Source organism: Plectropomus leopardus, chromosome 4, assembly GCF_026936395.1.
Source record: "Plectropomus leopardus strain MGB_pleo_1.0 chromosome 4, ASM2693639v1, whole genome shotgun sequence".
Taxonomy (NCBI): Eukaryota; Metazoa; Chordata; class Actinopteri; order Perciformes; family Serranidae; genus Plectropomus; species Plectropomus leopardus.
Genome location: NC_142179.1, coordinates 3,133,596 through 3,147,660, shown reverse-complemented (window position 1 = coordinate 3,147,660; position 14,065 = coordinate 3,133,596). Strand labels below are relative to the sequence as shown.

Genomic DNA, 14,065 nt, shown 5'->3' with positions numbered 1-14,065 from the left:
TGTGATTTTTATTCTTTATTAGAAAACAAGAATACATCATGAGCACATCAGAGGTTACAGCAAATATAATCAATGCATTTAATTCACATTTATGGGGTCAAATTTACATGAAAGCTCTCTATGAATACTTCATTAAAACAATTCAGATCACAGTACAGATGTGTGAATTTTGAAGATAATATGGCAATATGAACGCATTTAAAACATTTTTATATCAGTGTGAGTATCCATAAAGCATTAATGAATTCACCAATAACACGTTTTACACCTAAAGCAGCACCATCACTGTATACAAGTGTCAGTACTTCAAGCACTGGAAGCACTGGCAGCAGTTGATTCAGGCTTCTTGTTTTTACTGAATTTAGAAAAAGACGAGAAAAAATGATTAATTAAAGACAAATAATAGTAATTCATATAGCAATGAAAGAAACAGTAGAATAGTGCTGTATGGTGGTCAAGGATGACATAATATTAACTGAGTGGATACAGTATTATATGATTCTTGTAATGTTTTTATTATCATTATTCGAATAACTGACAACCAAGAAAACAGGAAGCCTTTCTTTTCATTCAGCTCGTCCTTTAGACACAATGAAATACCAGCAAATACACATTGTGAGAAAATATTTTTTTTGTTGGGTTTTTTTTTGTTTGCATTTGTTTTCAGGGACCGAAAATGAGACAAAAGAAACGTTTCCATGTCAAATAAGACTTAAAAGAAACCATTGCGTCTAATCACAAAATGTTTGTTCAGTTCTCTTGTGATATTTTAAAGTTCAACACCAGTGAATAAAGTGTAGTTTTTTTTCAAAACATCAGCAGTGAAAAACATCAGCAGTGAGCGGTAGTGATATTTGGGGAGTTGGGGACGCTCTTGGCTGCTATAACTTGTAGTTTTTTGTTGTTTTTTTTTTAAAATTTAAAAATAAAAATTTAATTAATTATTATTTAATTATTTATTTAATTAATTATTATTTAATTTAAAATTTAAAAAAATGTAAAAATGTTTAACAAGTGTGGAAAATAAAGGCAGAAACACAAAAAAGCTTCATCTGCATGACCAACACCATACACCAAACACTGACATTTTTGTTTTGGGCTGTAACTAACGATTATATTCATTATTCTATTTAATAAAATTCTTTTTTAAAAAAATATCCATTTAGTGTCTGACCATCAATCAAAAATGCAAAAATATTTATTTTACAATAATATTAAAAGCTATTGTTGTTAATATGTACAAGATATCTTAAACTATTTTGTTTTTTAAAATGTATAAAATTATGAAGAAGAATGTGAACACATAAAAATAAAGCAAAGTGAAGTCATTACCTTTGCAATTTGGTGAGCAGGTTGTTAACCCACTTTGCATTTGGATCAACACAAACTTTAGAGCCTTTCTTCTTGGTGACTCTGTGGAGAAAAAGAGAAGTTACTTTTTTATTGTCAGTGGAAAAACTCTCACATTGGACTTAACGTTTAAATGAAAGGTGAGTGATAGCAATGTTAAAAGATGCTCCCAGTTGGTATTCAGATGAACAAGAGTGAAACTTGTAGTACATTTACTGAAGTTGTACAGTACTGGAGATTTGTATTTTGAATGACTAGATAAAACCTTGAGTCTACATTTTGTGCAATGTTGCACTTTTATTCCACCTCTTTCACTTTTGCTCTAGGCTAGGCCTTTTCTAATAATGGATTGTTTTTTATATATCATTACTTTTACTTCAGCACAGGATCCTCTTTACTTCAACTCACATCACATTAAACTGGTAAGTAAAAATGACAACATAAATAACAGCCGTGATAAAATAGTCCTATTTAATTCAGTCTTGACTACTCACATGATTTCAGTCCAGCGACAGTGTCCTGAAATAGGATGCACCTCAATCTTCTTGATGAGCTGAATTGGGATAGTACGAGAGCTCGTCCGTATGCAGTGACACCGTCCCACAAAAGCTGTAAAAATTTAATTTGAAAAAGCCTAATTATTAAGTTGAATGATTATCTCAGTCTGTGGTGGCTTTAAGCTTCAGAATGACAATAAATGAGAAACGAAAATCATAATGAGCTTAACTCAAGGTCTGCACAGTCAGGTTTTTCAGGATCTTTCAACCACATTTCACTATCTTCCTAGGTGGACTGAGATTGCTCATTTTTCATGGAAATCATTAAAATATTGAACTTAATTCATGCAATAAAAAGTGGTCTGCCATGAGAAAACTACCACCTGACAAAGTTTGTAAGATGGGGTTGAAAGCTTTAGAAAAAGCAAGTAAGTGGCTGCTGAGCAAAACAAAAAGGCCTTAATATATTTAGACATGACATTGATTAGTAAAATATAATTATATACCCATAATGTTTTATCAACCTTAATTATAGCTACATAGTGTCTAAAAACAACTAAATTTAAGATAAGAAAAATATCCCTATATGCGGACGACACCTTATTGTTTGATTAATTTAAGGCACATATATGTAAGAGATACTATACTGAGAGGACTCGATTACTGAGGTAAGAAAAAAAAAACATGATTTTAAGGAAATTCCACCTAATTATGTTATTAAAGATTTTGAATGTGAAAGGGTAATCTCTTACCATGCATCGAGGCGATGCAGCAGCAGAAGGTCAGCGCAGCCAGGAGAAGCAGTGGTTTAGTCGTCATCTTGGCGGTTGTTTTGATCAGCACCAATGAGGATGTGAGAGTGTTGTGAGTCTTTGAGAGTGAATAGAGTAAAGTCTGGGTTTATAAAGCAGCAAATAAGGAAGTGTGCGTAGGAAGAACACTGCCTTGACTCATCAAAATTTAAAAATTGTGGCATCTTTATTTTTTTAGGAGGGGGGGTGGTTGCTGAATGAGGTTTGAGTTCCTTTCTGAGAGTCTATTTTTACTTATACATAAACCAGCCTTTACTTCACATCAGTGTAATGTAAAATCATGTAATGTATTAAATTCCATGCATTTACTACTTTCTTTGCACATTTTTGGGATACAAATGCCATTTGGGATGGAAAATGTGCCAGTTGCAAGTATTTATGCATTATCCCAGTGATGTTTATCAGTTATCAGTTAATAATTTGTGAGTCCCACAAATTATCATTCAGGGTTTCCCCACACATTGATGTATTTGTGGCACCCTTCCACGTTTAAAACATCTGCCGCCTCATATTTTTCATTTTTGGAGCTAGACTGTTCATTGGAGCACTATTGGAGTATTTGTACCGTTTGGTTATTCAGGTTCAGGTTCAGGTTACTTTATTTGTACCCGTAGGTAGATTTGGTTTTCAGACACCGCAGGCAGCATGCAGGTTAAAACATGACAAGAAGAAAAAAAGATAAAAGATAAAACCCATACACAAAGATAAAACAACTTGAACAATTTTTAAAAAATCATGGCACAACCCTCTTGGAGTGCAGAGCGTACTTTGGGCAAAAATGGACATACACTGGTATTTTTCAAGGTATTGTATCAAAGTAAGAAATTCCAGTATCTTGACAACACAAAACAGATATGACACACCAAATGAGTAAACCAGAATGCAATATAACCAAAAGACGGTGCATTGTATCTGAAGGTAGTTTTATGTCTCAATGTCAGACTGAAAAGGGTTTTGTGGTTCTGATTATCTTCTAGAATAAAAGTATCCAACTCTACAAGTTCATTTCAATAACTAATCTCTCTGACTGAATAATGAATGTTGCCGAAGGGCTGCTCAACTGAACTGCTACTGCATTTTACCTCAAGCTGTTACCTTAAAAGTTACTCAGGTTGCATGAAAAAAAGAAAGATAAGGAAAAAAAGCTATTTTAATTTTGGTGTATGAGGACATGATAGCACCAATATAAAAACTGCAATTATTGCATGTTTTGTAAATCCAAAACAGATTGATGGAAATTTATGTATCACATTACAAAGTGTAATTGCACCAGTGTGGGATTAACCCTGGCCAGAATCAGGAACAGAGAATATTTGTTAGTATACTGGAGAGTACCAGGAACCAAACTCAAGCAGAGATTTTACTTCTGTATTTGCCTCGGAGGTCCCTGACTGATAACCACATCCTTTTCTGGTAACTAATTGATTACAGGGACTCTTTTCCCCCCAAAACCCGCCAAAATTAGACTCTAGTTCCCGTTAATGAAAATAAGATGTATATTCTAAGGTTAAATTTAGATGAGCTCTGTCACGTTCAGTAAATGCTAAGCTCTGCTGAGATCGAGTTGGGGACTGCCGCACCACCATGAGGTGGTTCTAGTGGGTCAAAAGACACGTAGCGGCCGTCGGCACTAATCACTAAAACTATAACTCAAACGATGTGAGGATCCATAACGTTCAATATAATAACGTTCTGTAAACAGCAGCGCAAAGCACGTCCTACGCACTCCATACTTTCACTCCATCTTTTTTCAACATAAAAACATACATTTTGTGGTCCAAATTAAATGTTGGGATCTACGTTGGATGTGACGTCTAAATAAGACAGATTGTGATTGGCTGTTCGTATTTCTATCGTTCATTAAATTGCATTAGGAGTGATCCAAACGAGTTATAGTTAAACATATACATATATGTTTATATATTGTTTATATTTATATACATATGTACATTCTTATGTTTATTATTTAATTATATTTCTCATTAACCCACTTAATAAATGGATATGGACCAAATCACTGTGACGTGGCGCAGTTGGACACTTCTGGTTGGACAACTGTCAGTTTCTTTGAATTGCGGAGATATGAGAAATTGGTAAACTTGTTTATTTCTGTTGTCATTTTAAGACAGAACTGTAATGTTTACAGATTTATAGTTAAACATGGTGGTGAACCTATTTGACATTTCTGCTGTGCTTATTTTATGCACTGTGTTGCTTTGCTAGAATCTTACATAAACCAACTCTACCACCTCCACGAAAGCTCAGCATCTTCTGATTTGCAATTTTATAAAATAAAACTAATATGACTGTAAAATGAAACTGACAAATCATTCCCTTTAATTTGACATTTGTGTGCACAATATAATTATTTTGTTCCTGACATTTAGTAATTTTTGCCCAGATATATTTAACTTGTGTTTATTTTAAATATTATAAAATTTGATTTTAACTTGGACTGAAATAATAATAATAATAATAATAATAATAATAATAATAACTTTATTTATATATCACCTTTAAAAATAGTGTTAATTCAGTGCTTTGACAAACAAAGCAAAAGCAGAAATGGGATATACAAGGCAATACAACAACAAAAAGCCAAACAGTATAATGAGCACAAACGAGACAAAACTAGGGTAGAGTTAGGGTAAGATTAAAACAAAAGGACAAATAATGGAAGATGCAGGACGCATAATGTCAATATAAAATAATATAAACAAATAGACCAAATAAAGCACTAAAACCACAAATAAAACGAAATACAGTAAATAAAACATAAATAATATAGGTAAAATAAATACAAATTAACAAAAAGAAATAAAAAGATGTCACCACATAAAAGCATGTCTATGAAACTGGATTATAAGAAGTGATTTTAAAGACGTTACTAAAATACATAGATATAAACAGCACTTGCAGTTTTGGCTGTCTCGGAAATTTCCTGGTGAAAGTGTGTTGCTGCAATCCTCAGGAGAGAAGTACAGGGAGGAAGTTGAAATAATTGTCATGATTTAGTAGTCCGGGTGCATAAGATATCCATTTGCAGAAGCACATTATGTCATACATAAGTATTTGATGGAAAAACAAGTAAAAATTTGAATTTGAAGAAATATACTATAGGCTCTTACATGATCACTGCTCCGTTGCTATAGTCAAAGGTCAATTCAAGTCACAGTTTAGGTCCAGTACCAATACTACAAGGGCCGGGTAATTAATTAACTAAATTATCAAAACTGACATTCAGAACCTCTAACTGATGTAATCTTGCCCATGTCGGTTATTTTGCGTGTTGTTAAATTATGTTAATCCTTTCCCCAACAGGGTTGCCAACTCCCACGCATCTGCTGTGTCTCTCTGTTGGACTCTATCTTGCGCTCTCACGACACCGAGCCAAATTTCAAGCCAAAACACTGCGACAGGCAGCACAAGTGTTACATAATGAAGTGAACAACTTTGACTCTAGAACAGCTGAGTGTTTGACAGCCACAGCATTTCATTATCACGGATCAATCAGCTGATGGTCCGACAGCAGCGCGGTGAGACAGACAGACAGAGCGCCGCTTCTCCTCAAGGCATCAAAGTGTCTGAATGAACCAACAGACAAATATTCAGCGGTGGAAAGTGACTTCTTTAGACTTCTACAGACGGTTCTGCGTTAATTTCAGGTTTAGTCACACTTTGGATGGAAGTATTTAGAAACATCAGGACGCATCACTCCATGTCTGATGCAGTTGCTCATGCTGAGCTCTCATTATTATTACCAGGGGCAGATGTAGTGATTTGGGGGCCTGGGGCCACAAGCACATGACCTTTTGTTCAATCTTTCTCTATATGGAAATGCTGGCAGGCTGTCGGTAGCTATAGAGGAAGTAAGCCTACCCAAAAAAAAAGCCAAATTCCTCAGTAAAATGATTAATAGCACACAGCAGAAGTTCGAGGGTGTACCCCGCCTTTCGCCCAGTGACAGCTGGGATAGGCTCCAGCCCCCCCCCACAACCCTTACAAGGACAAGCAGTTACGGACAATGAATGAAGGAATAAATGACTTTAGGTATAATCGCTCAGCCCCAACTACTACTCTTGAAAAACATTTTCACTGCCAATGCAATAAAATCAGATGAAAGCATTTTGGTTCAGGTCTAAAAAAGTCAGAATTAGATTCATACCAGCACTTAATCAGCGCTAGTGATGTCACTAATGATGCTGATACTCACACCAAGTCATTACCAACACTGTCAAAATGTGACAAGGTTAACTTCAACAGCAACAGCTTGCAACAGCGAAAAAAGAGAGAGCGAAGCTTTGCTTCTGAAGCTTTGCTTCTGATAATATTCAGTCCGCTTGGTGCCTGGTTCCTGGTGCCCTAAAAATGTGGTGACGCAAATTGACTGACATTTAAAATTTTGAAACAGTTTATACCTTAAATAACATTCAGCATTTTTCATTTCCCATTTCTTCTTCTTAAGAAGTTATCGAAGGTCAAAATGAGGGTGTAGAACACATTGGGTAAAAACAGATCAACTTTTTTATTTTTGGTTGGGTAAAGTAAAGCGGGCGCCGTGGTTGAGTTCAGCGGTTGAGTCCTCGTCACAGCGGGTTTCGACTCCAGCCTCAGCCCTTCGCTGCTTGTCATCCCCTCCCTCTCCTAAGGCTGACAATATTTTGAATGTCAAACGACGGTAATTCCTCATTGTGTGGATGTTAACATTATAATGTTTTGCATTCTTTACCAATACATTTTGTTATTCTACATCAAGATGACGTGGGCATGATATTTTGGAAGACGCTGGGTTTTTGGTTATTCAACAGCACAATATAATACCAAAAAAATATCAGTTTATCTGTGTTCACTATTTTGCGTCAAAGTCAACCAAATATCAATGTCCAACGATTCTGGTGGCCAGCTTGTAGTGTTAGACTAATTCTGACTGGCTGTGCTGACACATTCAGATGTGACAAGAAAAAATATTTGCATAAACCCTAAATTAGATATTTGGAACACTATTATCAACTTTTAGTTTTATTTTCACATTTTGCAAATTAACCTGACTGTTAATTTATTTACTTATTTATTTATTTAAAAGGGACCATGCACAGTTTAAAACATATTGACTGAAACGCAATCGTGACAAAAGTAGATCACAATATAATTCTGCTATCAACATTTTCTAAGCGAGAAGTCAAAGCAGCCACAGTGTGCTGACGGTCGCTGACAAAGCCAGAAAGAAAGAAAATGCTGATTATGCTGAAAATGCTGGCTAATACTGTTAGACTTATTGCCCGAGTCACGCACATATACATTTGCACAGAAACGATACTTCACACCAACTCAGATCTAAACAGGAAACTGCCAAACCGTGGAGTCATGATACAGTTAATTCTGGAAATGATGCTGCCTGAATAAGAAATACTGACATATTCAATGTGAGAAAAAGATTTTCCTTTTTAAACATTATCAGAAAACCACAAATTATGAGCCAATGTTTGACCCGTTATTGGAATTTAGCGTCACTTTATCGTGCATTCTTTGTCTCCATTTGATTTTTTTGTATATTATTCTATTTCTTATTCTATTATTCTTGTGTCTTTTGTGCCTCTCATCATTTATTTATTTATCTTACCTCTCTAAGTATCAGTTTCAATTCTGTCCTTGTGCTTCTGCAACTTGTTGGTCTTGCAACACAGAGACAGGTTTATGGAGTTAGCAGCAAGCAGCACGTCTGTTTGGATTTAAAATAACTGTCTGTGTGTTGGAAGCGTCTGGGTAGCATGTAAAGAGTGGCGTACAGATACTTTGAGCTCTCGTTGGTCTTATGTACGTGAACACTAGGAGCTAAAGGCTACAACAAGGCAAAAAACTTGAGACCAGTGACGTTTTTCAAAACAACTTGTAACATCAGGGCTTCAGGGCACTTTGATTACTTTAGACGAGCAGTATGGAGGAATTTTGTGTTTTTATTATGTATTTTTTTTAACTTTTAGATTCAGGTCCCCATTTGCTTGAACTATTTGGGAGATGAGTGCAACGCCTTTTCTCCGTGAACAACCGGCAGTGTTTTGTGGACTATAAAACTTCACACGACTTTCCATCGAAGTAAATAATGACTGAATTTTCATTTATGGGTGAACGATCCTTTAACGATTTAAGACAAAAGTTGTAAAAAATAAACTTTTCATTGCTTCTCCTTATTTTCAAGATTAGATGAAACTTAAAGGACTTCTGTGGAGACTTTGTGCTGCTGCAGAGGCAAAACTAAAGCAGAGAAAAAGAAGCAAATCGCCCTCAACTGCTTCCTCACGACAGGCCGTTCAGCCATCACCAAATAAACTCTGCACTCAATAATTGGCACGCTGAGGGTACTCTACCAGGCTCCATCTGTCTGCCAACAAAGGGAAACCACGGACTTTCAATTTCCCGACTGTCTACATTGAAATAGAAAGGTCAGTCTCCAGAGATGTTGCTGAGTAAAGGGAGTTCAGAAAACTTGACTGCTGAGCTCAGCACGATTTCAACAGTGTTTGGATTATGTCTAATAATCTACTTTATAGGTAGTCTGTTTAGTTTTGCTCTTTTTATTGCAGTGCATAATTCATTAGTGGTTCAAATGCTATAAATTAGGTGTCGACAGATTATCCGCAAGGTTTATCTGATGATTGCAGATAAAAGTAATTAAAAAGTGCAAAGAAAGTGTCAGCATGGGAGGAACTTTTACTTTCTATAACCACAGAGAGCTTTTTTTATTCATTAATTTTTTAATTAGATTTTCACTTGACTTTTTAAATTAGATTTTCACTAGATTTTCCCTTGACTTTTTTAATTAAAAATCTCAGTTTAAAAACATTTGTGTTTTGTGTTTGAGTTTGTTTTATTACAAATTCTAAGTATTGATGAAAAGATTTTCATTTTTACTGTAAATGCATATCAGTTCCAAAGGCCGCAAGCAGCTTGGCAAGAAATATTCTGTAAATTGCAAGAAAATTAGTAAAAGGTGACAAGAAAAATTACGTGAAAAAGTAAAGAGAGAGAGGGAGAGAGAATGAGTGAGAGAAAATTATAAAATAACTGACGAACGCAAATTTTTTTTCAACCTTACAGATGAAATCTTGTCTGTTTTCTGAATGTGCTCTTCAGAGCTTGCACACACGTTTACCAATGAATTGTCAAAACATTTTCATAACTTTTCCATAATATTTCCCTGAGTTTATTACGGTACTTTAAAATGGGTAGGCCTCTTTAGTGATAAAGCCATACATTATTAAACATGCACTTACCAGGAAGTTGCCTCTAAGCTGCTATCGTTGCTAACTTTACTCACTTGTTTGACACTCCTGCCGCCAGCTAGCTGCTAGAAATATTGATGCCTGTAAACGTAAACTAAAAACATTGTTTTTTAGTGCGGCTTTTATGTAGTGTCTTACTATCAAAATTGTGTAGTTTAATCTAATTCTCTTTTTTTAAGATCCATTTTTAGACATCCATATTTTTGCTTATTTCCTGTGTTGTTCTTGTTTCTTATATCAAACCGTAAAGCTTGCTGAATTGCAATTGATTTGTTTGAAAGGTGCTCTAAAAATAAAAATGAACTGATTGATTGACATGCCCATATAACAGAATGACACACAATATTTGTAAAATGTCGATAAGATAAACAAGGAACATGATTATGAACATATTTTAAACAATTTCCAAATCCGTGTATATTCAGAACTTTATGTTTAATGCAAGCCATTTCCAGGCCTTGAAAACAGTTTCTCTATATTCGCAACTTTTCCAGGAATTTCATGAGCGGGGGAAGTCTTTCTTACTTTCAGGGTAGTCAAATACTTTAAGATTAAACTTCCGTTAAATGTATCCCTGCTCTGAAGCACCACAATGGTGCAGGTGCTGCTGAACAGGTGAAAACATAATTAGTGTGATTAAAAAAATTACACTATAAGCATACACATTAGTTTCTGTTTGCAGGGTCGCAGGCTGGCCAAAATGTCGTGCATGAACAATAAATGTGGATTTACTTCTAATAAAAGCAGGAAATTTGGAGAAAAACGGAAACAATTATCTTTTATTTCTCCTCCATATATCCATCCCTCGATACAGCTGCATGATTTTTGTGGTTTTACTGTAGAGTGGTGCTCTTATTGGACGTGTCAGTAGAGACGACTACAGCAGCATTTATCAAATTTAAGAGGAAGTCCTGTTGGAACAGCACTGGAAACTTTCACACCTCCTCCACATGCCCACACTTCCCTGGTTACTCCATTAATCGCTCTAATCATCGCTGTTTTAATGCAGTTTAAGTGTTTCTGTTTATGTTCTGTATATTTGACAGTAAGATCTTACATTTCTCTGGTTTACGCTTGGAAACAAAATAAATGTTTTCATATAAGCTGTTCACACATCTGATTTCACTGTGACTGTAACTTATAGTTGCCTACTGGTGTTAAACCATTAACCAGCCCACTGGTGTTAACCCATTAGGATTCCTGATTCATGACATACAGGAAAGCCTCTTTACTTTACTGCCACAGCGACCGGAGCTGTGAAGATCAGCAGTTGATATCTTTGATATCATTTCCAGGTTCTAACCACAAGTCTGCTGTGTATCGGTTAAAGTAACGTTTGGACTGAAACAAAAGTAAAACTTTGCACCCCTTTTTTCCTCACTGACTGTTAAACCAGGCGACACCAACATGATAGCAAACACGGTGTGAAAATGTGGGTTTTTTTCCAGTGGTGGAGGAAGTATTCAAGTCATTTACTCTGAAATAAAAGAAGCAAAACCACATTTTAAAGTTTTAAGTCCTGCATACAGAAAAAATGCAACTATGTGACATTTCAAAAGTAAAAGTACTAATGACTAAGAGTCGCAACTGGCAGCTTCATGCTATTATATAAACGGATCATTTTAGCTCTTGTTATGGAGTGAAAATGGAGTTGAAAAAATGTTAACTCGTCGAAAACAGATGCCTGGTCAGTGGCCTTGAGCGTCAAATACAGTAGCCACCCAACGTCTGATTTCACTGAAACAGTCAGTTACAGTGAAGCACTGGTGTTAAACCATTAACCAGCCCACTGGTGTTAACCCAGTATGATTCCTGACTCATGAAGGTTTTGTTGAATGTCAAAGAAATAAAGTTTAAAAAGTTACTCTTATACACTTAATTCTCTCTTACCTCCTCCCTCTGACACAGATTCATAACGGGTCCAGATGAAGCTGCTGAGTCTCTCCATCCACTACGGTTTATTGGTTTGATGGCCTCCTTAATGGACAAATAAAAAATAACGATATAGATAGTCCATACATACAGTACATGCATGTTTTCCTTATATATTTAAACTTTTAACCCTTAGCAAATTGGTTTAATTGAAAAACATGGGAGAAAGGCAATGAGAAAGTTGGTAAGAAAATATTCCACAAATTGCACAAAATTAGCAGATTTAGAAAATTATTTTAAAAGCTCTGGAAAATATTAAGCAAAAAGCTATCTAAGGGGAAACTATACTACAATTATCCCAATAACTTATTTAATCTTATTCATTTATTTATTTATTTTGCTTATCTAAAATTGTTAAAAAAATTATTTCTAGGCACCTTTGCCAGGGCATTGGCTTGTTGTCACTGTTGTTGTTTTAACTTTTTTTTTTTATTTTTTTTTTTTTAAAAAAAAAAAAAAAAAATCAGGTAAGTGTCTATTAATTTTTTACTAATTTCTTGCTAATTTATGGGTCATTTCTTCTTTCTTTGCTCATTGCCGTCTTTTCCACATTTTAGCAATAAATCAAGCTAATTGGTTCAGGTTTTAAAGGGGACTTTGGACAGTTGTGGAAGCTCACTTCTTTAAAACCCTCACACTCAATCTACTCCTTCAACCTCAAAGACATCATCTGACAAAAGTGCTCTTCAGTATTTAATCATTTTTGTTATATTTCATGCAACTTTTTTCATTCATTAACATCAGTTCTTTAAAGTCAACTCCTAATTTTGTGTCTTACTGGTGAAACTGGAAGCTCTATTTAAATCCCTCAGATTAATTAATAACAATGAAAGTATCAAACTTTTGGAAAATTTCTTCCCAAATACTCTGACTGATTTTACTGTGTATTTGTATGTCTGTACATCTGTTTATTTTTTTTTTGTTTGGCTGTTGTTTTTTGTGACTTGATTTTTATGCATTTATTTATTCTGTCATTTTCTATTTTCTTATTTTCTTTTTACCTGTACTGTACTTTTACCTGTTTTGTATATATTTGGTTCTTCAATAAAAAAAAAAATCTGCAAATAAAGCAGAATAAATTATATAGCTTCTCTTAAGTATTTATGAGCCAAACTGTAAAAAAAAAATCAAAATTTTCTGGCTAAAGCCAAATAAACATTATAGAAGGAGGAACCTATTAGCTAGCTCAAAGCTAACAGCAGGTTGTTCTAGCTAGCCTCGATTAGCATAAATATCCTCAAGTTACATCGTTTAAATCCAGTTATAAACATCCAAACGAAACAAAAATACATGGGAATTAAGTAACTAAATGTAAAATAAAGGAATAACTAATAACAAGTATTTTAAGTTAGCGAAAATAAAGCCAAATACTCTTAAATTAAGAAGAACCAACTAGCTAACGTTAGCTTAACAACAACGGTGCGCTGATGCTAGCCGTAATTAGCCAGAATAACATCGGATTATTTCAGGTTTTAATAAAATGGAAACATTAACACACGTAGCTTTACGTTATTAACAACACGTTTAATTTAAACACAGAAGCAATACTCACTTGTTCCGCGATTTCTGCCGACATCTGCCTCCTGATGCTAAAGTGATGCTAATAACAGGCCGCACACAGACGCTCATTGGGCTAATTAAGTGGAAACACCTGTTCAGGTGAGCGTGTGTGTAGTGAGTGACCCTGAAGGCTAAATATCCTCTAACCTCACAGGTTTAACCCTTAAAGCTCGCTTTAATATTAGAAACGCGCTTATTACTCTGCACACTAAATGCTCTTTTCAAAACCAGGCTTATATATTATATTATCAGGCTTAAATATTATAAATTAATTATTTTTAATTATTTTTCCACTTTCATTTAGTTATTTCAGTTAGTTAATCAGTCGTAATCATACATGTCAAATATTTATTAATTTTCAGAAATTAAACCCTTTAAATGCCAGGTTTATGTCATGATGTTTGTAGATGAAAAAAACTTATATATTCGATTTTCCTATACTTCATGTGAAGGGTATTTTTTAATCACGTCAGTGATTTGCAGCAATATTAATTGTGACAATGCTAGTGGAAATGTATTTTCTCCATATGCCAGCAGAAGGATGAGCAAATAATAATAACAATAATGATAATAATAATAATGGTGATGATGATGATGATAAGGGGGTAAAAAAAACAAGGGGTTTTATTTTGTT

The 14,065-nt window shown here is 34.7% G+C and overlaps 1 protein-coding gene across 1 annotated transcript; it reads right to left on the bottom strand.

The window, feature by feature from the left end:
* Nucleotides 1-54: 54 nt before the first annotated feature.
* cxcl13 (chemokine (C-X-C motif) ligand 13) lies at nt 55-13,562 on the bottom strand. The gene is made up of 6 exons (XM_042487930.2): nt 13,424-13,562; nt 11,830-11,916; nt 2,600-2,717; nt 1,845-1,959; nt 1,333-1,413; nt 55-355 (listed from the first exon to the last, which is right to left on the bottom strand). Exons 1-6 carry the CDS (start codon nt 13,445-13,447, stop codon nt 307-309), a joined length of 474 nt encoding a protein of 157 aa, XP_042343864.2. The 5' UTR covers nt 13,448-13,562; the 3' UTR covers nt 55-306.
* Between the last annotated feature and the right edge of the window lie 503 nt (nt 13,563-14,065).

What these genes read in the sequence shown, in the direction of transcription:
- cxcl13 (XM_042487930.2), bottom strand. Translation starts at nt 13,447, where the DNA reads ATGTCGGCAGAAATCGCGGAACAA. An exon ending in CGGCAGAAATCGCGGAACAA is followed by an intron (nt 11,917 to 13,423) that starts GTGAGTATTGCT and finishes TTGTCCATTAAG; the next exon opens with GAGGCCATCAAACCAATAAA. An exon ending in ATCTGTGTCAGAGGGAGGAG is followed by an intron (nt 2,718 to 11,829) that starts GTAAGAGAGAAT and finishes TCACTCTCAAAG; the next exon opens with ACTCACAACACTCTCACATC.